This window comes from Passer montanus, unplaced genomic scaffold (assembly GCF_014805655.1).
Source record: "Passer montanus isolate IOZ18808 unplaced genomic scaffold, ASM1480565v1 scaffold8, whole genome shotgun sequence".
NCBI lineage: Eukaryota > Metazoa > Chordata > Aves > Passeriformes > Passeridae > Passer > Passer montanus.
Window position 1 is genome coordinate 6,810,408 of NW_024373256.1, and position 24,473 is coordinate 6,834,880.

The 24,473-nt window shown below is 39.9% G+C and overlaps 2 protein-coding genes across 5 annotated transcripts in view; both read right to left on the reverse strand.

Moving 5' to 3' along the window:
• Positions 1 to 1,449: 1,449 nt before the first annotated feature.
• Positions 1,450 to 5,311, reverse strand: BHLHA15 (basic helix-loop-helix family member a15). 4 transcript variants are annotated; one of them, XM_039732662.1, is made up of 2 exons: positions 5,154 to 5,311; positions 1,450 to 2,121 (listed from the first exon to the last, which is right to left on the reverse strand). In XM_039732662.1, the coding sequence occupies exon 2, from the start codon at positions 2,083 to 2,085 to the stop codon at positions 1,585 to 1,587; it is 501 nt and encodes a 166-aa protein (XP_039588596.1). In that variant the 5' UTR covers positions 2,086 to 2,121; positions 5,154 to 5,311; the 3' UTR covers positions 1,450 to 1,584. The 4 variants fall into 4 exon arrangements, with proteins under 4 accessions (XP_039588596.1, XP_039588595.1, XP_039588594.1 ...); XM_039732661.1 differs by lacking the exon at positions 5,154 to 5,311 and adding an exon at positions 2,222 to 4,577; XM_039732660.1 differs by lacking the exon at positions 5,154 to 5,311 and adding an exon at positions 2,222 to 4,577 and having other exon boundaries at positions 1,450 to 2,148.
• Positions 5,312 to 5,344: 33 nt separating this feature from the next.
• Positions 5,345 to 24,473, reverse strand: part of LMTK2 (lemur tyrosine kinase 2) — a gene marked incomplete at its 5' end in the record, with an annotated part of 41,754 nt that continues 22,625 nt past the window's right edge. Inside the window, 8 exons of the mRNA XM_039731860.1 lie at positions 5,345 to 9,353; positions 10,474 to 10,722; positions 11,136 to 11,271; positions 12,820 to 15,730; positions 15,978 to 16,127; positions 17,573 to 17,694; positions 18,332 to 18,416; positions 21,526 to 21,659. Coding sequence (XP_039587794.1) covers positions 9,325 to 9,353; positions 10,474 to 10,722; positions 11,136 to 11,271; positions 12,820 to 15,730; positions 15,978 to 16,127; positions 17,573 to 17,694; positions 18,332 to 18,416; positions 21,526 to 21,659 — 3,816 coding nt within the window. The remainder of the gene's footprint in view (positions 9,354 to 10,473; positions 10,723 to 11,135; positions 11,272 to 12,819; positions 15,731 to 15,977; positions 16,128 to 17,572; positions 17,695 to 18,331; positions 18,417 to 21,525; positions 21,660 to 24,473) is intronic.

Below are 24,473 nucleotides of genomic sequence, written 5' to 3' on the forward strand. Positions count from 1 at the left end.
ATCTGTAAGAGACTCTGCAATTCTTTCATTAACACCTGAGTATGAGAAGGGCTAAATCACATTTATTTTAATGTGAAAAAAATTCAAAACTAAGAAAATTCCAGGTGAGTCAGGATCCAAATGTTTTCTCCAGGAAGGTAAGCACATGTATAAACTGTTGTGTTGTTCTACATCATAGCTATGGATTGCTGTGGTGGAGAAAGAGAATTCACATCCCTTACCAGCCTGTGTGGGAATCCTCATCTTTCACTCTGAATTACATTGTCATCCCCTCAGCTGTGCTGCAGCAAACTACAAACACATTCCCAACTGCACAGTCCTTTTGTGATGGATCTGATAAATCCTTCCTCAGCCCCCATTCCTCCCTGGACAGCCCTCCTCTCCTGGAAAAGGACCAGGACACAAACCATTATCAATCCTAGTGATGGATGAGGTGCCAGATGTTTCCTGTGCCACAGGGCTCAGAGCAGCAGCCTCCTGTTCATGGGGCACGTGGGGAGGGGGAGCTGGGACACGGGGGCTCCGTGGGCACCACACTTCCAACTGAGGCCACGCCAGCTTCAGGTGCCCCAGGTATGAGAACACAAGATGAAATGAGAGTTCCTCAGTGACATAAAACTTTTTACCACAGAAGGGGATAGAGGGAGGGGGAAAAAAGAGCTTATTTTTCTTTTTGAAGAGTTTCTGCTTCATTTATTGTTTTACAGTATCAGAATCTAATGCTAACCCAGAAAGAACCTGATCACATCACAGGCTTCATTAGCAACAGAGCATTGTCTAACTCAAGACTAAACACTAAAGCATTTTTATCATTGTCTTGGCAAAAGTAAGTAATTTGTCCCTTATCTATTATTTGTATTACAATGGCACCCAGACACCCACTAAAGAAAATCTCCATGAGGCCAGATGCTCTGGAAACACAGATCAGAGCTGTCCTTACTCTAGAGAGCTTACAATCTAAGAAAGCTTTGCAGGTGTTTGCATCCAGAGATGGTTTTATGCCTTGCAATGTTCAAGATAACCAGGGCAGATCCACCAAAGTTAAATATCAAGAAAAATCAGATTTGGTGACCAATTTCCCATATGTGCCACTTCAGTCACCAAGTCAATCAAATGCTGGCATCGATTTTAATCTTCTCTTTAGCACAGCAGATGAGTCATTGAAAGGCTGCTGAACAGAACTACAGCCAAGATTCTCAATAAACTCCAAGGAACTCAGATGACACTGACCTTAAAGGCTCAACTCACTCTACTCCAGCTGGGATAATGTTCAGAAGTTAGTAAATCACTAGTTTCAAGTCAACTCCAATGTTGCAGGATAGGTTTCCAGATCCTAGCACACTGCACGAACACATTCATTATGCTCTGAAAAATTCTGAGGGTTTAAGGTAATTTTTTAATGTGCCATATAAACTATAGTCACAAGTGTTACCTGTTTGCCTTTTTAAGAAAAAAAAAAAAAGAACAGACTGGCAGCAAAAATAACCTCTTTAAACCTTTAGGTAATGACATGTATTATGATGTAAGAAGGAAAAACAATGACAGTAGTAGCTGGCAGCTGGTGTTTTGGCTGAAGTTATGAATTTATGTGGAATATTTCTGTAGATTTTCCTCATGGTCATCCTCCCCATGCTGCTGTTGATAATGCTGGTACAATTTGGATCCCCAGGCTCCCCCCATCCCTTCTACTGCTGGAAAGTGTCCGTTGGACATATTGAGTATAATGGAGGTCAAGGACTTGATGTAGTTTTTGGCCAGGGTGAGAGTCTCTATTTTGGACAGCTTGTTCTCGGCTCTCACGTGAGGGATCACCTCCCGCAAGGCCTGGAAGGCGTTGTTGAGCTTGTGCATTCTCTGCCTCTCGCGCTCGTTGCTCTCCAGCCTCCTCAGCAGCCTGTCCTTACTGCTCCAGGCACGCTTGGCTCTGCCCGTGGGCATCTTGCTGCTCTCCTTGTTTCCCCCATTCCTCCTTTCTCTGCGTCTCAAACATTTCACCAGTTCCTTTTTTCTCATTGCTGGCTCTTCAGAGAACGCTTCTTTGTCAACAGTTTGCCTTGGTTTCTTTCCTTTGGTTTTAGTCTTCATGTTTTGTTGGAAGGACTGGTATTAATTGTCAATGTGCTGTAAAAACATAACACCAATATTCAGCTGGGAGGAGAGCTTGCAGAGGGGACAGAGGGCAAGTGAATGGAACCAGTGAAATGAAGATGCAGTGAATCACCTGCTGGTGAAAAACAGATGCCTCTACTTTCTTAGAAACAGGCCTCAAAGCAGAGATGTTTTTCTTTTATCATTGTACTTAAGAGAAAGTGGTCTCCAAGTCAATTCAGTCTTTCTGTAGAAAAGTGAACCACAGCTCAAGAAATATGCAGAATACAACAGTCAGTGAGGTTTGGTAACACATTGCCTCTGTTTCATCTCTTATGCTGCTGTATCCCAGCTCCTCACTTCCCCACATTATAATAAAGCCAAGCACCACTTCCATGTACATGTGCTGGCTTAGGGGGGTATTACACAGACCCTCAGTATCTTACTCAAAGTAATTTCTCCTTGAACTCCTATAAATTGGTTTTTGTAGGCACAGGTTTCCACTGTGAGAGGAGTCCACTAGAGGGAAACATGGCACACTCTCAGGGAGAAGCTCCGAGCCAGCCACGTGTTTTCAGCTGCAGCATTTCTGTGTTGTGGGCTAGTCCCGTCCACACACACCCACAAAAAAAAAGCACTTCCCTCTTCCAACAACAATCCAATAATGGCAGGGCTTAACTGCAGGTACTGCCCCAGATCAACAGCAGCAGAGCAGGCTATTTTCCAAGTTACTCAAAAAGACACAGCAACGTTCCTTCCTCTGCATTAGGTGACAGCACTGATATTTTGCCTCCCTCAGCCCATATTCTGTGCCCACACTACATCTGAAGACAACAGCACCACAGCAACCCTGCCTCTATCACCAATGATCAGTGTTACTAAGAGACATTCCCATAATATGTTCTTTCCACAGTCTTCCAGTTCCTGTAGTCATACAAAGGTTTGGTGTAAACAAGATACATTTTTATGCCGATACTATTGTGTAGGAGCAGTTTGAGAGCTGGTGAGCCAATAAAAACTGAAGGAAAAAGAAGAACAAAAAACCTAGCCCCAGATGTGAGACTGTCCCAGGACAACCTCAGCCTTAGCTGGAGCAGGTGGTGGCTGTGTCCAGCAGGTCCCAGCTGTGCTGTGGTAAACACCTCCTGTCTCGTTTCTCATTTCTTTAAAGCCATGTTCAGCTGCTGGGCTTGCACAGTGACTCATTTCTCTGCCTGTGAGGACATCCTGGCCATCCCCAGGTTCCTTACTACCAAAGAGGCAACTTGACCAAACAGGACAGGAATTCACAAAGTAGCTGGGTTAGGTAGCACCCAGGGATGACAGCTGAAAGACAGCACCAAGCAGCTTGTGTTGTGGGAGCCTAAAAAAATGCTGGAGACACACTTCAGAGTGTGTGATGGAGACATCTTCAGAGAGAAAACAGGTCCAAAGGCAAGCATCAGGTTTGTTCTGGACCCTTTGTGTAACTCACTTGGCAGAAAAGGCACAGCTACAGCAGAGCACAGAGTGGGAGCTTCCCTGCCCAAGCACACGCAGCACTCCTGGGGAGCGCTGCTGTTTGCAACAAAACAGCCCCCAGGACTTGGTGAAGAGGGGGGCTCATGGAGACAGCCAGGAGAGAAAGTTGGAAGAAGATCCAAGAGAAAGGAAGCTTCAGCAAACTGTGAGAGCAAAGTAGTCTTTAAAACTGTAGGCTGGGCAAAAGCAAATGAGGTATAATGGGATAACAAGGTGCCTAGCTGGCAGGTTTGTTCTTAGACTGCCACTGCTGTAATCTGCAGAAGTAACCTTAGAGAGCCCCAGCTCAGCTCCTGGGAGAGCCAGGAAGGTGTTATCAGTGTGCAAGGAGCAACAGACTGGAGTGGTCAAGAGAAACCAAAGAGAGCAGCCAAATACCAACACATTTAACACCCTGGGCAGCCATCTACCAGGGCTGGCATCCCTCTTCTGTGACTTACCACTCCACCCGCTGCTGAGAAGGCGCCTGGGGCCCAAGGGGCAAGGCGGCCGAGACCCAGGGGAAGCCAGGAAGGGCTGCGGGGGCTACAGGGAGGGAGCGCTGCGTGTCCTCGGAGCGAGGCAGGCTGTCAGCAGGAGCGGGCGAGGGGCCCAGCCTGCCCCGGCCCGAGGAGCCCCGGGCAGGCGGAGGCGGCCGGCGCTGCCCCGGACACGTCGCTTTAGCGGCGGGGGCGGGCCCGGCGGGCGGGAGCACCGGCACAGCGCCGAGGGGCCGGGCACGGCTCCCGCCCGTGCCCGGGGCGCTCGCAGCGCTGGCGGGGGTGGCACCGACACCGGGGCGAGCACAGCTCTGTCCCCGCCGGCCCCTCAGGTGCAGCGTCCCCGGCTGCAGGAGCACAAGGTCTCAGCTCTGTTCTGCGAGTTGTCACAGCACCCGTGTGACACAGGCGCACAGGCACAGCACTGCCATCTCTTCGAGAACTTGCTGCTCATAAAGATTGCAAGTTCTCAAATTCTTTGATAATAAGTTCTATATAAGGTGACCAATTTAGTGCCATGGGATCTTTTGCATCTGTTCTCATTAATGACCACTGCCTTGGTCAAATTTCAGCCCAGTAGTTATATTTTACCTAATGAAGTCAAGTCATCTTGATATCAGTTTCTCATTCCCAGGTCACACCAGGTGCCAGCACTCAACAGCTGCCACGAGAGGTGGGGGCTTGCACAGGAGCCTCCAACAGCACTGCCAGGGCTGCCCTGGGCACCCCCACCCTCCCCGAGAGCAGGGAACAGCAGCCCCCTCCTCCTGCCAGCCTGGAACAGCCAGCATCGCATCAAGGGAGCTCCCAGTGCACACAGCACTTCACTGATTTACCGGGCGATTTTTGGTCCATTCAGCACATGCACTTAGATGGAAAAACCAAGCAACTCTTCCAGGAAGAAATTCAGTGAACACTGAGAAAACATCATTAACCTGTTTTCTGAATTTAAAATAGTCTTCCTACAGATCTCGAATTCTGTGATTGAAAGCAAAATTCAGTATTCAGAATGACACTGTTTCTGTTTTAATTATTGCTTCTCTATCGACTGTGTACACACTTTACCTGAAGTTTTCACAAGGGTGATGATACTGGAAGAATTTAAAGGTGACTATGCTATTTAGCGCGGACTCATCTGCTGGGACTGTGGCTTTCAACTTTTGGAACTTTCTCAACCTCAGGAGACTAATAAATATATCTTACAGTAGAACTACACTGCTGGCATCTGTTTAAAAATGAACAAACAGACAAAGAGATTATAAATATATAACTGTATTTTATTTTTAATATTAAATATTTTTAAATTACAAGCAGTTTCTTGAATCACACTATGCATGATAATCAATATACAGTAGAAATTACAATTTAAAAATGTACACAATTTAAAGACATTTTGACCTGAAATTTCATTTACTATGATATATTGCCATAAACCTCATACCTGTATTAAATTACAATAGGAAAACCTCATACCTATGATTTTGTTACATAGTTTCTCATTTACAAATAGAATTGAACATTATATATACACACACATCAGTACCATTTATCATTTAAGTTACACCTACGTCTGTGCAAGTTCAAACAATTTCATAAACAAAACTAACTGTAAGTCATATTCAAGTTTCTGAAAAACAGGCTGCTGGTATTACAAATACTTATTTTCAATAAGTTTATATGATGTTTGAGTCTCCTCTAGATTTCTTCCCATTTTGTACCAAAACCATTAACATGTATGACTTAAAGCTGAAGTAATTTTTTGAAGAAACTCCATTCTTATTTAAGGCTATTTCTTATAAGGCTAATGTACTTGAATTCCACCTTTCACCAACTCCAACATAAATAGCCAAGTCACTGACACCTGACAATGCTGACATTTTAGGATAGTGCTTAATTGTAAAAAAAAAAAAAAAAAAAAAAAAAAGAGGTCTTTCTACCAACCAGCCTCCTCATGAGAGATTGAGTATTACATAAACATCTGCTAAAAATACTGATAAAAAGAATGAGGCTTAAATGGCTTTCATTAGTGCATTGACAAGGATATGAAAAAACAGTTAAATCTGTTCATTTCCATGAAAATGGCAATTTCCATCAATGCAGTTATACACAGGGTATCTGCAGCTGGGGCACGTGGGACAGTTCAGGTGTTCCCACTGAAACTGGACACACCTGTTGCTCTCTTGGCTTCTCACCACAGAACCTAATGTTCAAACTTCTTTAGGTGGGAAAAATCAGATTTTTAAACACCTTTAGTAGCCAAATTGAAACAATGCCTTCATTATTCAAACAATCCAGGGATTCTACTAGAGAAGGAATTAAGCTGTAACCAGTCCTCATAATAAACCATTGAAAATAGATACATGTACTTCTAAAATGGAGACCAGGCTTAAGTAGCTAGTGCAAGAAACTACACAGAGTGTAATGAATGATTTGGAATAAATCCCCTCATTATAATGTAACATGTTGGAATTACTGATTCATCTTCATTGTGCCACTTAACTGCCAGGCAGATATTTAAGTATTGCTAGTAGTTGATCAGATCTTTAAGTATTACTTTTTACCCCAAAAGATAATTTATATTATTGCAATCCAGCCTACTGGATTACTGAAAGTAAAATTTATGTTTAAATGATCCGAGTTAACTTTAAATATTTATTTCTCTTCATTGTACAGCTAAAAAGGACATTACCTTGCTTAATATTATACACATCTTGTTTTGGAAAAAATGCTCCTTTGGCAATTCATTAGCAATAAGTCCATTTGGACAAAGGAGTAAACTTTCACTTCCTGTGTAAGCTTTTCTTTAAACCCGGGTAAAGAATAAAAATCTTAAGATTTCCGCCAAGCAAAGGAAATTCCTGATGTGCAAGATAAACACCTGATTTTCCAGAATTACAAGAAACAAAATGCACAACCAAATTACAACATTCCGGAGCATAACCTTTTATTTAACCCAGAATTATTTTTTTAAAAAATGATTCAAAATTAAGGCTGAACTCCAGGTCTGACAAGTTTTTCACCACACAAGGCAGACAAGCCCACATGTTCCCTGCAGACCATTATGGAGTTTCACTCTTACTATGGTGAAAATTTAAAGACAGATGAGGTACCCTAAATCTAGCTGTATCAAGGAGTTTAATGTTGGAATTATGGAGTTTCTAAGCAATAGTTTTTGCACAAGGTCTATTACCAACATTTTAAATTATTTTCAGTAGCACACAGCTTCCTTAAACCCTCTACAGTATATACTGTAAGCCTGTGTTAAGAACTACTTGACTTTGCCTTCTAAATTATGTTTTGGGAAAGGTCCATAAGAAAATCCAGTTCCTCACTTCATACTGAAGAACAGTTCTAACTCTGAACCTGAGTGCCTCATCAGAAAAAGATATCTCAATTCATTGGCAACTTCAAAGAACATGATTAATTAAATCATTCCCTTTTAATCAGTATGGAAGCCATTCTGGTTTAAGGGCTAAATAATGTTGGAGAAAAAAACAGTTAACATATGCCTGTCAATTTTAAAACATACTTAAAAATCAAAATTAACACAGAGGTATACAAAAAAAGAAATCACACATCTGAAAATATCTAGTCCTCCCATGTCCATATGATGAATACTCTCTGGTGACTGGATCTGGACACAGAGCACTTGGACCACCATTATCTCCAGCCCTGCCAAAACAACCACTAAAATACAAAGTACTTAATATTTCAGTGCATTTGTATTTTAGTGCAGGTAAACAAATACAAAGCCAGGTAAATGCTCCTATCAGTGTTTCCTACAGATCTGAACTGCATAAGGCATTCCAAGAAGTCAGGGATTTGTTTCTCAACTGAACTCACTTTGGAGTAATAATTAAGGATATCTTTTTCCAAGCAGTTTAGAGGATTAAATCAGCTAAATGCACGGTGGAGCAGGAAGGTTAACCCCCCACACTGTCTTCCCTTCCCTACAGGCTTCAGAGCAAACCCATTGTACTGCAGTCTTTGTTCAGAATGCATTTCAAGATGTACCATGGAGCTCTGCAGACATCTTAAAATGGATCTGGCCCTATAATGGGTGCAAAACTGGGCAGGAACCATTAATCAAAATCTTAATTGTCATAACATCACCGAGAGGTAGATTTACCACAGGCCTCTGAACAGATCTGAGATCTGCAGTCAGCAGAAGAGTGAGCTTCAAAAATTCACAGAATGTACAACTGAAGGGCCAAGTGTACCCAAATCCAGTCTATTGAAATTAGTCTTTTTACAAGATTCATAAATACCAGAGTTTTGTACAACCAATTTTTCCTCTTTCTTCTCGAAGGCAGAAATTGTAGTAAAAACTGGAAGGCCCTTAACTTTGATATAGTCAGATGCTATTACAGTTTAAGCAGTCAGTAGGATCATATGTAGGAATTAAGAGACATTATCTCTTTCATCTAAAAATTCCAGAGTATATCATATATTCTTTTCCAGTTTCCTATAAAACATGAACACTAACAACCATTCTATAACCATTATCATTTTAGAAATGGTACTGAATATAAGATTTCAGCAAGTCTAACATAATACTCAGAAGTTATGTACGTTTTACGAGTACCGTGCATAGCAAAAGGCTACAAAAAGGACAAATTAAACTGGATAACTGGGCCAATTCAACTTGTCTTCTTTTCCTTGAAAGATTTAAGATTTTGATTCTGTACATCATCAGGAAATAAAGGAAGAATAATCCATAGTGCAATTGTAATAAGCAAAGTAATATGTAGTGATATCTTTTTGAATAAATATGGCTCACTACTGATCAACTACCATTCAAACAGTTCCATCAACACAGCCACCTGTTGCACAGGACAGGTATACACAATTCTACAACAGGTGTATGTTCAAATAGATAATGAACTACATGGAAAAATATAAAAAGAATATTATACAATCTCATACATAAACCAGACTGTAGTGTAATTGCTTTACTTGTTTAAGTTATCTGAAAAATACTTCAAGTACTTGAAAACAGCGGCAGAATCGTCTTTCAATGAAAAGCAAAATTGCACTGATTTAAAAATACATTACAAAGTTAAATACACATTCAAATTAATGTCCTGATTTAACATTGCTTTCAGTGTTTACTTCCATTTCTCAGTACTTCTTGATTACCTGTGTTACTCCAGGAGGATCCAGAGTTTAGACAAAGAAGTTTCAAACACAAAGTCTATGTGTTTTATGTATGGAGTCCGAGCACATTTAAATTGATTTAATCTTTTTCTCCATCTTCACTGCTTCCTATTAGTAGAGGAAAGGTCATAAGATACAGTGAGATTCTTCTGCACAACCCTCACTTCTTTGTAAGACTCTTACTAGAACTTGGCATTCTGCTGTTTTGCCCTTCCAAGTTTTGGTTAATTTTTCCCTACACTTTCAACTACTGTAAACATTTGGTTCATTTATTCATAGACATCTGCTTCAATCACACAGTTCAATGTCACTTCTTAGGACACATAAGGCAATGTAGGATCTCCAAAATACTCTCTCTTATCTGTAAGTTACTAAGCAGCAAATATTATCTAATCAATAAGCACAATACAAGAACAATACAATTCTATATAACACTGATTACATATTTATAGACATTGACCATAAGCAAGCCTCTGCAATCAGTAATATTTATTTTTAATAATGCAATGTGTTATCAAGATTAATAATATGCCAAACCGATTCAAGTGTGCTTATTTTTGCTTCTCTTAACCCTCAAAAATGTATCAAAGGTTAAAAAAGCTTTTGGTTACTGACAAGAAGGCTTGTTAATAAACAGTGCTAGTACTCAGTATTGCTCTGAACTGATTGTTTGGCTCTCCTAACAAAAACTATCCTATTCACAGCTCTAGAAAACATGCAGTTCTCGAGAGAATGTCAAGAATGCAATGTCTAAAAAGCAATATGAAAAGAAAACTAAACTGTAAAATAAGCTTACACAATAATAGCAGAAACATTATGTTCCTGGCATCCTCATCCTGTGCAATGAAAATACAATTGTGACTTAGGACAGTGCAATAACCAGAATTAATAACTGCCATAGTGTGGCAGGTGCAACAGCAGTGCTGCAGGATTGCAGAGGGGTCATTTATCCAAACACAGCACTAGGGTTTTTAACACAAAAACTGAGAGCTTATCCTGTAAATGTTCCACAGGCTGTTCGACCACAATTTTGTACCAACTTGGATGCAAATAATCTCAATCTCCTATGTCTTAACTGAAACAAAAGACCAGACAAACTTTCAGAGTGCTAAAAATGTACTTCTAGACTTGGTATTTAAATAGAACAAGACTTGTTGTGTCTGTTCCTTTATCTTTACATAACTATTTTAACTTGTATCTTTAAAGTAATTATAACTAAATCACTTACCTCCTTGCTCTATATCTGAATCTGTAAGATGTGTAAGAGAAAAGCTTGCCATGTTTGCAGGAGAGATGGAGAATCTGGAATAAGGGGATGAATGTGACCAGTTCTGATCAAGAGTCCGGGATGGTGGAGGTGGAGAGAAGTACTTTGATGGCTGAAGGGGTGGTTTAGAACCAATGAGACTGTTAGCTGCCTTGGATATAAAGGATGGCTCTGGAGAAGAGAAGTCATCATCCCACTCAAAGCCCCCACCTTGGGGAGGGAAAGAAAAAAAAAAGAAAGAAAGAAAAAAGCAGCATTACAATAAAGTCATGTAAGGTCACCCAGAGTTGTACAAGAAGACTGGAAGATTACACTAACTCCAAACAAAACCTGTATCCCGGGGCAGGGCTCTAGCCCAGGGAGTCACAAAGATTTGTCACCCAGTTTGGCTGCCTCTCAGGCAACCCTGGGCACATCAATGTATAAACAACCAGTATCACATCCCAGCTCTGCTCCTCAGGAACAAGGGAATCTGAGCCCAGCTGCAGCGTGTGCTTAGGATGTAAAACTGAAGCCAACATGGTCCAGTGAATTTACAGATCACATGTATTTTAATGACTTCTCATAAAAGGCTCTGCATAAAACAGTCTCAGCCCCTGCTGTGTATAAATATATTCATGTACCTTCTTCATCTGTTGAGCTTTCTGAATTTGCAAATCTGTTTAAGTAACCAGGACTGGAAGATGGAACAGGAGAGCTGCCAGCACCTTCCCCGTTCACGTCTATCCCACGGCTTCCCAGCTCCTTCGTTGGTGTTTCCTAAGGCAAACAAAGTCACTCATTTAACTCTTTTTGCACACTATGTCTCCATGCCTTCAGATGCCAGCACCCACAAATACACTCCCCCATCCTGCCACCAAGTCAAATGTGGAATTAAAAGGTCTGTAAACTGTTACAACAACACAACAGACTTTGAGTTACAGATTAGCACATGCAAGTACTTCTAAAGAAAGCTGCATCAAACCTGTGCTAAAATGTACACAGGAAACTACTAATTAAATATTATTTACTATATAAAATGGTTTCATATTTGTAGGAACAAATACCTTCCAAGTGAAAACAGTTCCCATATCAGCTTAACATGGGTAGAGGTTTTTTTCCTCTTTAATAAAGCCATATCCCAACATATTTTTTTTAAAATCCCCTAATCATGTTCAGGATAAAGAGCCAGACTTTGTACAGCCAGTATTGGAAGCAGCCAACATTTTATCAGTTATTGTAATAAAAAGTAAAGAGTTCAACAACTAAGAGCAGTTTAAACACAGCTGATTTTTTTCCTTCCCCTCTGACAAAGGGATTACTATTCTACAGGCTGCCTAAACACAAATAAATCACCTATGTTTTCTATTCCAAAACACAGTTAACTCTAATATTTAGGTGTGTCATCATAAGCATTTCCAAAGCTTGACAATGTGACTGTTCTTTTAAACTCACTGGACTAGTTTAGTTGCCATAATGCTAAAATACAATCCCCTCTGTATCCAGTTACAGAAGTTAAAAATTGATAAAGCTGATAGGGAAACAAAAGTAACCTTGAATTTTATAAGCAGATCACTGTGTCACTGAACACAAATCCCACGGGATTATTAAAAATTAGCATTACCATCTAAATACTTTTCTTTCTCATCTTTGATTATTATCTTAGATAAATTTACCTTAGTGTGAACTAACATAAGATTCAGAGTCAAGCTTCAGTTTGAGTTTTGGGGTTAGTTTGTTTTTTGTTTAATTATTGGCTTTTTTGCTTTCTTGCTTTCTTTTACAAAGTATCTTAAAAACTTCAAACTCATTAAACAGATAAGCTGCTTCTATAAAGTTACAACAATATTCTGTTAAAATAAAATAATTAAATCTTGTCCATAGCAATGCTGTCTCGCATACTCAAATTAAATACATCTTATGATGATGTGAAAAACATCACTAAAACCATGTTTCATTCAGCACATGCAGTCAAGGGTCCAACAGCAAAGGAGACTCCTGGTTTAGAAACCAAAGCAAAATATCCTCCTTCAGTTCAGATTAGTGCAGTTATTCTACCAGCAGCACAGAACTGTACCTACCCAAGTCAAAGTTCTTTTTTTCTTATATGTAAATATTTTTCTTTTACATATATATATTCTTATATAGCCTTAATATAAAAAGAAAAAATAACCCACATCATGAACAAGCTGTAACCCTGCCAAAACAAGGTTTTTGTAACAAGATTTTCCCAAATATTAAGCAATTTATTCAATTGCTCCTTGTTTAAAGAAAGAAAAAAAAAAAGCAAGCAACAAAAATTTTACTTAGTAATTAAAACAAGGGTACCTGATCAAACAAATAGACTGTCACATCATCAAAGAACGTTACAGCCTTTTTCTCATCTTTGCAAAGTTCAGACTGCCTTTCATGAAGAGGTTTTGGAAGTTTCAACAAGCTTCTCAAATGTTTTCCATCATCTTTTTCAGTAACTATCTCAGGTACTTGGTGAACAGTTTCATCTTCACTGTCAGAACTCAGACTATGCATATGAAAAGTCCTCATGTCATCCTCAGAATCACTGTTTTCATCTTCCTCATCTGCATCATCGCCGTCTTCCAAATCAAGCATTCCCGACACGCTGAGCTTGCCGAGGTATTTCCCTTCGATGTCTGGCTCTTTCAGCTTTTGTCCTTCCATGTGGTAGAAGGACTTCTCACTGTTACTCAGATCTAAAGCCATGTTGTGCACAGGCTTTAAGTCTCTTTGTGAAAGGAGTTCTGAAGTGTTAGTGCCAACACAAGAGACACTTTTATGGGAAGTCTCAGATAGTTTTATTTCATCCCTCAGGTTACCTTCCATCACTATTTCCAGGGAAGTCAGAGTTGCCTCAGCCCACTCATCAGGACACCCCTGCATCCTTTCATCCATCTCTTGGATCTCTAAATTGTGATTGAGTTCCAGTTTCGAGTTTTGATTATCATCATCCTGGTAATTCCTCACATCACATGTTTGCTGTCTCTCTTCAAAACCACAAACCTCTTCAGTGTGATTCTCTCCTCTGTTGGAGGAAATAACACACACTGCCTCCCTGGGCAGATTTACAGACTCATCTGGTTTTTTATCTGGCTCAGAATCATTATCAGAGAAATAGGCTGAGTCTCTGTAAGAGTTTTGATTTCCACTCAGAAAAACCACTGGGGTTATTTCAAAATTGCTGTTCACTGCATCCAAACAAGCTGCTGCTTCTGACACAATGATGACTGGATTGGAAGGCAAAGCACTGACACTGTTCTCACTCACACACAGAGCAGTATCCACATTGGAAGCATCCTCAACAGGGACATGGGAAGTCCATTCTGGAGATTCCAGGTTTTCTGTTTCATAGCCACTGTCAGCAGGTTTATCTGGTGGCAAAAGTTTCTGAGGACTTTGAGCCTGTAAAGATTCTAAAACCTCATTTACATCTAAAGAATCTAAAGAGTCAGGTGTCTCTAAGGCCTGTTCTACAGTTTGTATAGCTGAGGGGCTGTCTTCCAAAAGACTATCCTGACTGGTACAATCTGAAGCAGCAACAGAAACTGAGGTCACCTCTTCTGCAACATCCTTACAGTTCTCAAAATTATTTGATGTTTCTTGTATTTCCTCCAATAAACATTCATTTTTTTTAAATATGGGAGAACTACCCTGCAAGTTTCTTTTCCTATCCTCCTGATCACTACATTTTTCTTTGTTAAAAGTTGTTTCATCAGACTTGAAAAGCATTCCCTGTTTCATCTGTGCATCACACTCATCTGTTTCAATAGCAACACTGTAATATGGACTGCTTCCAACATTATTATTTTTGGCATTATAAGACAGCTCTTCTTGACAGAGAACATTGGTGTTACAGGACGTGACTTCATTCACTTCTACATTTAGAAATTTCCCCTCATCATTCAAAACAGGAAGATTTGCACAGTTATCAGATGAATTATGTGCTGTGGGTGGACTAGAGGATGCCTGCATTTCTACAGGAGTCTGAGACTGGGAACTGGGATCTTTATTTATTGTCACTGGGTTAAAATTTTCATCTTTCACTGTTCTAAGACTTTCCTGTATTAAAGAAAAGACCTCTGCATTTTCAGTCAGCACAGGCTCAGGCTCTACAGAGTTTCTTTTTGAGGTTTCTAATATACTTTTTAAAACATCATCTGAGTTCTGCCCAAAATCACTGCTGTTTTTTTTAGGCAATAACCCTGTTAGTAAGTTTTTCTCTTGAAGAAATAAGAAGTTATCAGAAAGTTCTTCTAAAGTCACCAGCTCTGACTGGTTAGAGATATTTTCACATAAAGAAACTGTTTCATTTTCGGAAGCATGATTAGAATGCTCCTTCTCAGAACAGCCTACTGCTGTTCTAGCATCTGTGTTTGAGTTCAAAACAGCTGCTTTAAAGTCTTTAGGAGAATCACTTGTTTCAGCAAATCCAAGTATTTTTCTATTTGTCAATTCTTCTGATCTATCAATGTCATTAAATATACTCTGGAAAGGACTTTCTGGACTATTGGTAGCAGTCAAAAATTCCTCTTTAGGATCTGTATTGTAGTGGAAGAAGTCCCCATCGGTACTAGATTCTTCAACATCAAGATCCCTGAGAACCGTGAAATGAGAACTTTTTTCTTGTACAGCTTCTTGATGATCAACTTCTGTTGTTAATACAACTGATTGGTTATCAAAATTCATGCTGCAGCCACTTCCTTTTTCCTCTAACTGGATATAGTAGTCATTTCCAACAGAAAGTTTGTGTGCATCAAACACAGGTAAAACCCCAGGGACAGCAAGTGATGCCTCTTGACCACTTCCATCCTGTGCTCCTGGTCCTTGCTCTGAAAGTGACCTCTCAAAAACCTCCACTGGATAGAAAATACTTGTGTAGTTCATGGCTTCATCAGGATTCACATGTCCACATTCATCAAAGTGGTCGTGTTTAGCTGCCTCCCAGATGTATTCAAAGCTCAGACCCTGGCTTGTTTCAGTCACAGTCAGAACCTCCTCCAGCTCGTGGCCAAGTCTATCTCCCGTGAAGTGATCCAAGATTGGGAATGCAGAATTACTTGCTTCTCTGTTTGAGGTGTTTGGTTTCAGAGCATTCCACTGCTGCTCAAAATCAATCTCCGAGTCCCTTTGGCTTTGCATGCGGAGGTAAGTTAGAAGTCTGTGCACTTCTTCTGCCGTCGGTCTCTTTTCTGGAGGCAGCCAACAGAACTGCAGAACTTCATACCTGTACAAATAGAAACATTTTCAATAGGTTTCACACTGAAAAGGAATTTATAGAATTCAGATACCTAATCCCTCAGAGTACCAGTATCACTGGCAGGAACTTCCATCTCCAGGAATTCCCTTTATTCTCTTTATCTAGAGTTTGTTTGCTGAGTTTCCACACAGCAATTTCAACGTGTTTAGGACAACTGAGACATTCAGAAACTTCTTCAGCAGTTTTATGAAAAATAGAAACACTTAAAGTTTACCATCTATCAGAGTATGGTTGCTCCAGACGTGGCTTGAAGGGTTTAACCTGCTTCTCCTTGATGACATGGGTTAGGACTTCCCTGTCAGAGAAGTCTGAGTAAGGCCGAGCCCCATTCTCAAACAGCTCCCACAACGTCACACCCAGGGACCTGCAAAAGGGCAGCACATCACTGGGCACTCTCAGAACTATTTTAGAGTGGCTTTTCTAAGAAAGGATATGCAAAGCACAACTGGCAAGAAGAAATAAATACTACTCTCTGTCTCTAGAATAACTTCAGAACTTAATTAATTTTGACAGAATGCTAAAAGCCTGAAGAATAAAGTTGCTTGAAGGCAACAACAATGAAGACAACAAAATATAGAAGGTCTCAAATTATTTGACCACGGAAAACCCCCACATATAAAATATTATCTTTTCAACAATTTAAAAATAAAAAATATTGTTATATTTTTTACTATGGTATATAGAAATTAGATTAAAAAACCTTACAGTTAGTCCAATAGAAGAGAAAAAGCTTTCATGAGAAATTGCAGTTATAGGTCAAAATGCTAGAAAACTCATCTTTCTTCCAGAGTTCATAGAATTCTTTATTGTCAAGCTGCAGTGGTCAAGAGCTGCCTCTGCTCAGTGCTGCATCTGTACTGCATCCAACACTAATCACATTTTCACTGAGTACAGTCAATGCTAATCTTCAGGGAATCTTTCTGTGTTTAAAATGCAAAGTAACTGACTCTGCACACAGAATAATTTAGATTGGAAGGGATGTCTGGAATCATCTAGTTCAAACCTGTTCAAAGCAGCTCTGCACAAGAAGCACTGAAATACAAGTTGGAACCCTTAAGACCCTGGCTGCTTGCAGTCCAGATGAACTGTACGAGCTGTGGAAGCCTCCTTGGAGGATGGAAGCAAATTTGTTTTTACAAAATTTCCATACACCCCACTTGCTTTCTGCAACCCTACTTTTAGAACACCAAACAAACCCTGGTTTACTATTTAATATCCTTCAAGTACAAAGCAGGAATTAACTACAATGTTTTCAGCAATGGCAGCCTAATCCACAATTTCCATTATCCCAGTTTCTTGGGGCTTGAGAACTGAAGTGGAACTTGGCTATTTCAAAAATGTTCATCCTCAAGAGTTCACCAGCCATTGTCTATCAGCTCTTTGGCAGCAGAAACCATCAGTTAATTGCTGCTCTCAAACGCTGCAGCAAGAACACAGCATTTTAATTAAAATGCCACTGTTCTACCAATTTAACTTCATCAGGCTCTAGTGGGATCATCTTTTTATGGCACTCAGAGCTACTTATTCTTGGAAAAATCATTTACCCTTTCTTTCCTTTATAAACATCTGAGGGTATTTTTATTAATATAAACACCTATTATTCTGCTAAACATTTTTGCTTGCTCCAACTTTCTCTCAACAGATTTCTAAGCATTTTTCCAAAGCAGGATATAGATTCAGGTTTATAGTGATTAACCTACTGTACATCTGCTGCACCAGGCTAATTTAAATATTATTTACTCCTTCATGTAACATTTGAAAATATGTTCACAGATCTCTCATTGAAATTTCTTAAGGCCTTTTACATACCATATGTTACTGTATTTATTTTGCTCTGCTGATAACAGTCTGTCTTGAAAACTTGTTACTAACTCAGGTGCAGTCCATCGTAGAGGAACAAGTTTCTTCTCATCTGTCTCAATATAATCTTCCTAAATTTTTGATCAAAATGAAGGAAAAAAACCATAAAAAGGCTGAACATACATCGGATCAACTTCCAGACAGTGACAGTGCTTTCCTTAATATGCTTTTCTGTGATGCCTATGTGAAAAATTATAATTAAAAAAGATAATCCCATTTTCCCCAAGTAGCAGAGAATAATGCTATGGAGGAATGTCATTCACTGGTCACTGCATAGCAGAAAACTGAATGCCAATTTCTTGTTTAAGGTTTGGTACTTACAAAATGTTTTAAATAATGACCTTAATTTTTCACTTTCTTGATATACTTTAATATTTTGAATATTTTCATTAAGAAATTTGAACTTTTCTTTCAAATGTGTCCTTAAAACACATTAAAATTAGTTTGTTCACATTGAAGGACCACTGTAAATAGGACCAAAAAAGGGCAGATTTAGCAGAAGATTCCAGAAGCAAAAACTCTTCTCATCTCTAGAAAGGTACCTATTCTGGTTCGTGAACTCACTACAGTTATTTGCCAGTAATACTTTGAAAGTACATTATTCCAATAAAGGACAATATAGTATCAGTCCACAACTTTCAAGCATGCTTGCTGTAACCTTGGCCCCCGAATCCTTTAAAAAAGTGGTCCATGACAAGATTAACTCACCTTATACCTGCTGAATCCTATACCATAATCTCCTACTTTGACATTTAAATCGGATGTAAGGAAGCAATTCCGTAAGGCCAAGTCCCTGCAAATGCAAACAAACAAACAGTGAGACAAACCAGGAGGTCTTCAATGCAAATTCAGACAAACGGGTTAACAGAAGGTACAATTTTTAGAAGAATCACAGTTTGAAGTATCAAATGAAAAACCAAGAAAACTATTATTTAGAAACTTCGAATCTAAAAGTCAAGGATTTATGCAGAGTTACAGGTTACAGTGCAAGTAACAGGAGCAGATCAGTAACACAACACAGTGCTCAGGATTCAGCATCCACTCTAGATCCACTTCAGCAATCCTCTGTGCAGGAGCTGTAGGCTGATCCCATAGACCTAAATCCTGCTGAAGGCTGAGGCAAGCTGGGTGCAAGCAAGGTGTGCTCCTGGAGCTCCCTTCCTGAGCCTCTTCTGAGGAAATTAAACCTGTCCAAGCACTCTGAAAAACCAACTCATATGCAGTGCAAACCCAAGTACAAGAACTGGGGAAAGTAATTTCTAAAATGCAACTATATCTAATCCAAACATTAAGAGAGTTTTTTTTTGTTGCTTACATTTTTATTAAGTTTCAGAACCTACACATACCAACAATTTATTCCATATCTCACTGGAATACTGTGGTCACTATAGTTCTATACAAACACTCATCACTTCCAGAAAAAACAAACACTGATAAGGGTTTCTCCTTAGGGAGAACTTATTGGACAAGATTTATTCTATGGCCAGAAGGCTGAGATTTCCCTTGGGCACTCCCACTGCTTCAAAGGAGAATCAGTTTAGAGCCACAGAGCCAAGCAGACTCTGCATTCTGGAATCCAGAGAAAACTAAACACAGTGACAAGGCAAGCACATTTAAAGCTCTCATACAAAAACCCTGGAGTATTATGCTGTCCTGTATAAAAAAGTTCAGGCTGCAGTCACTTCTCTAGAGCAGTGGTGTAGACTCTCAAGCATCCAAACTACACACAGCATTTACATGTAGTTATTTCATCCTGCTCACAATCCTCTCCTGGAGATTACGTGGGCTGTTCACATGCAACAGTGATGTCACTTCTCTTCACACCTATCACTGCATGGCTTGCATTTTAACTGTCATAAGCAAAATCTATCAGCAATTCACATTAAATAATAATAATTACAATATCACACTGAGCAACCAGTAACATCTTACATCTACAGTTAAGTTCCTTAAGTAACAAACCCATGCATTACACATGAACCAGAACTACAGACAGTCTTTGAAAAAGACCAACAGAAAAAATAATGTATTTCATAGAAGTCCTCCAATAAACAAATCACAAAGATCTTGAACAGACACAGAATTTGCTTCCAGTTTCTACCACAGACCACAAATACACACGAACAAGCACTGCTGCTGTAATAATACAAAGACACAGTTTTAAGAAACCCATCATGCAAACTCAGAAATTTATGCAAGTTTAATGAAGCTGGAACTGTGGCTGCGACAGCAAAGAGCTCAGCAGACTAATTGCTCAAATATTTCACTTTTCAGTTTCACAGAGGGGACCAGGCAATTAAGTGCCCTGGAAGAACTCTACCTTTGCTTCTGTTGGTTTAAAATAAGTCTCTAAAGTACAAATGGTCTGAAAGCTGCAGCTTGTCTGCTACAAAGACAGATGATGATGTTTTCCTTTCCAGAGTCACTGAACTACACAGGTCAGAAACACATCTATAACCTTCAAGTATGTCCCAGAGCTTGCCAAATTGTTTTATACTATTTAAATAAATATCCTGGAAGAGAAAAATTGTTGGCTGCTTGAATTTACCACTAACAACAAAATCACTGATGCTGGAGCTTTACCACTTACTCTGACAGCATCAGGATAGTGTTGCTAGAAGTAAACATTACAATGAGAATCTTGCAGATCCACAGATTAGTTCTTTACCAAGTTTATCTGTATTTCACTGAAAATGTACTGTTAAATTTAATACCTACAGAGCCATGCTGCTGCAAGAGAGGAAACTGATCCCTCTGTTAGCCAGGCACAACTGGTACTACCTTCAAAGCGTTTGAAATTGTTAAATGGGTTAAAAGAGCTCTGTTCATCAGCCACCAGCTGAATCCACACTTTGGGGTATTTTCAGGGTTTTGCTGCTGTTTTAAACCTGCACCTTCTAAGACTTAGGTCTGACAGTTTATTTCTCCCTGAACACAAGATCTCTGCCTTCCCTAAGCAGCACTGATAAGGTCCAACACAAGCTCCGGACTTGCTGATAGGGTGATGCAAGTGCTGGTTCTACAGCAGAGAACAGACTGACAAAGCAACTGTCCTGTGGTAGCCAAGGTTTTACCACATAAGCCACATTTGGAGAACAAGTACTCTTTGATATTTTAGTCATCTTAAAGGTTAATGACTTCCAGTTCCTTAATACCTTTACATTTAAAGCCAAAAAAAAAAATTGTATTTTTCTGGGCAACTTGTTCCATGAATGAATTTTCCCAGCCTTTTGCATCTACTGCCATTCTTTCAGTATTCACTACATTAACTTTAATTAAAAATAATTATATCAATTAAAAATAAATCTAGCATTTCCCCTGATGGGAACAAGATTCTTCTCCTAGCATGAGTACTTTGAAATCTGACTACCTCCTTTAGTGAAGATTTAAAGGTTACATGAACATCAGTGAGAGAATATCCCTTTCAGTCAGATTTTCCCTCTAAACTCAGCTTCCTCCTTACTGCATTAGAAAGAGGTTTTTTTTCCATTTTTAGTAACACAGGTAACGTTACCAAAGAAGTTCTAAATTTCTACAATCTAATAAAAATTCACAGCAGGTAAGATTCATTGTAACTACATTTAACATCCCTCCCTCCACAATAAACGAAATTATTTTGACTTGGCCAAGAATTAATCAAACAACTACATGTGGACTGTCTTGGCACCAGGTTGTGTTCTAGGGGCTGCAAACCCAAAGAGCAGCTGATCAGCTTGCAGGCAGGTGGAGCTGAACAAACAGTACTGCAGCTCAATTAACACCTTCCCTAGCATCACACCTTCATGCCTCAGGCTATTCCACATGTTTGTGCTACCAGTCTTCAATACCCCTGGATTTTAATCAAAACAGCCAGCTGAATTTCAGAACGCATCCTGACTGACTGGCATTTCTCTGGAGCCCACCTGTGCACAAAGTTGTGTTTGTGCATTACAGCGAGGCCAGCAGCAATCTCACACGCCATTCTCTGCAGCAGCATTATCTGAGACTCCCCTCTAATGTGCTCCTGCTCATTGCAGATGTAAGTTTTCAGATCACCCTGTAAAAGAAGTTGAAGATATTTATTAGCCTTACATGTTGTTTGAATAAAAAAAATCTATTTTAATAAAGATCTAACTCACTACATTACTTATTTACCACATTTATGCTCAATAAAACAAAGCTCCTCAAGTTTCCAGTCTCCATAAAGGATCTTACAAAAGTCATCTAAGGCATTTGGTATTGTCCTTAAGGGTTTTTAATCTAATAATTTAGTAATTAACATCCTAGATCAGACTGCCACATAAAATCTGTCATGCATTAATAACTTCCATTAAAAAAATCAGAGTTTGATGAGCCCCTGCTTTTAAATGAGATGAGTTTTCAAGTGCTCCAAATCAGCAAAGCTGTCTGTCTGGAAATTTCTAAGGGGCTGGAAGGGAGAGACTAGAGAAGAGAGTTTCAGACATTGCCAGCTCACCAGAGCTTTCGATATGAAAAGCATGGTAATACAGCCCATGCCAGTCAGAGAATTCTGATGATGGCAGCAGTTTTACTGAACCCAGGCAATGCTGAGCAATAGATATGTAATTAATGAGCCCATAGAAGTACTCCATAAATTACCAAAAAAAAGAACAGCTTTGAAATAGAGGAAAATAATTGAATACTGTCCAAACATTCAGGAAAAGGAAGACTTATGGAGTAAGAGAATCCAAGCAAGGGAAAAGAACAAGTTTCTCATGCCATCGTTGTTAGTTGTCTCACAGTATGACTTTCAATCCACCAGTCCTGTATTTTTGTTATTTAAAATATAGACTTTCTGAAAGGTTAGCAAAGTATTTTAAAGACATTTCTGTATTGAGACTGCACAACGTATATCACAACTTGTTTCACCAGCATAACATCCTGGGCTTTGTCTATGTCCATTGTCTTCCCAAATTCTGGGCCAGGAAGCTCTTGCCAGAGCAGTTCCAAACAATTAGGAGAGAAACAGCGTTTGTAACACACACAGATTCCAAAAGTAGAGCCCAAGGAATGCAAGCCCTGAACTCCCAGCTGAGCTGACTGTAGGTGGCAGCAAGAGCCTGAAGAAAGTCAGACTCTAAAATTGTCACTCATTAAAACAGCAACTGCTTGCTTAGGGCTTGTCCCAGGTGGATTAAGTTCCTAGGATGCCTGAAATGCACCCAGGAATTACTTTTTAATTTTTAAATGCATTAGTAACAGCAGTGCTATGTGACATCCCTTACTTAGTAAATTATTCATGTAAGCACATATTTTTGTAGGAAAACCAACTTTTTATTAAATCCAGCACCTTGAAACATACTGGTTCTATGTTCCCATTCTGGTCTAATTAAGGCTACAATCAAGGTTAAAAATATAAAATAGGAAATTCTGGTACTGCTCTAAAAGGACACTGCTTGTGCCAAACTGGGGTGAGCCAATGGTCACACCCAGGGGCTGAACTGCCCTTCAGAAGGCCCTGGACAAGCTGAAGAATATTTCAACAGGGACCTTATGAAACTTCAGAAAGACAAATGGAAACTCTCACAGCTGGGAAGGAAAAATCCATTGCAGCAGCACAAAGTGAGCAGTGGCCAGCTGGGCAGCAGCTCTGCAGGCAGGACCTGGGCATCCTGGTGGGCACTGAGCTCCAGTGAGCCCTGTGTGCCCTGGCAGCAGGCTGGGAGCAGCTCTGGGCTGCACCAACAGGGCCAGGCCCAGGAGAGGTCTCACCACCTCCTCAGACCACACAGATCCTGTGCTCAGAACTGGCTGCCCCAGAACAAGACAAACTGGAGCAAGCTCAGGAAAGAGCCACCAGAACAGTCAGGGTCAGAGCACTTCCCCATGAGGGGAGGCTGAGGGAACCAGGCTCATTCAGCATGGAGAAAGAAAGACTTCAGCATAATGACTGACAACATAATTTATTAAAGACTAAGCCAGGCTCCTCCCTGTGGAGCATGGATGGAGGATGAGAGAGAACAGGCACGAGCTGAAACATGGCCAGCTCAGACTGACTGGAAGGAAAGCAGTTTTTCGTACAAGAACACGAACAGAAGTGCAGGCTGCCCAGAAAGAACATGCAGTTTCCACCCCTGGATGTTTTCAGGATTCAGCTGGACAAAGTCCTGAGAAATCCAGTCTGACCTCAGGATGATATTGCTTTGAGGAGGAAGCTGGAGACCTCCTGAGCTGCTTGCTAGCCTGAATTATCCTATGATGCTTCCCTGCCTATAAGTAGACAGCAGCAACACAGCAACATTATCCCTGCACTATTTTGAGAGCCACAAAATGGCCCTTTATTGACAGACTTTTTAACACAGTAAATATCAAAGGTTATATATATCTGAATAAATGAAGTTCTGCAAAATTCACTGCAGAGACATCTAAATATAAAAAGCTCAATAATCATGCTCGAGGAAGGCTCTACTTTCTCTCCAACCTCCTCTGCCACTCTGCCTTTTCCCTCCTCTCCCAGGATTCCATGAAGAACTAAATTTTGCCTTTTTTTCCCATCCTTCTCTGTTCAGCCATTTTTGTAAGTTTTAATACACTTTTTCTCTGTAACAGCCAGAAGCACACTTACAGTCAGTACTCTTTGGCAGCTTTTTGTTTGTGCAAATTCCATACTGGGTCCACGTGAACACCCAAATGGCTGACATGACTTTCTAACCAGAAGGCACTGACTGTTTCAAAAATGTGAAACAGTTACCAAATTACATCTACTGAACACATTCTACCAAACTGTCATAAACTGACAAATCCCCCCTTTATTGTTAAACCACACACCACTGATAAATCTGCTCTTTAGCTCATATCCATACTGACCATGATCATTAAATAAATTCACTGAACTCTTTGATTATGTTTT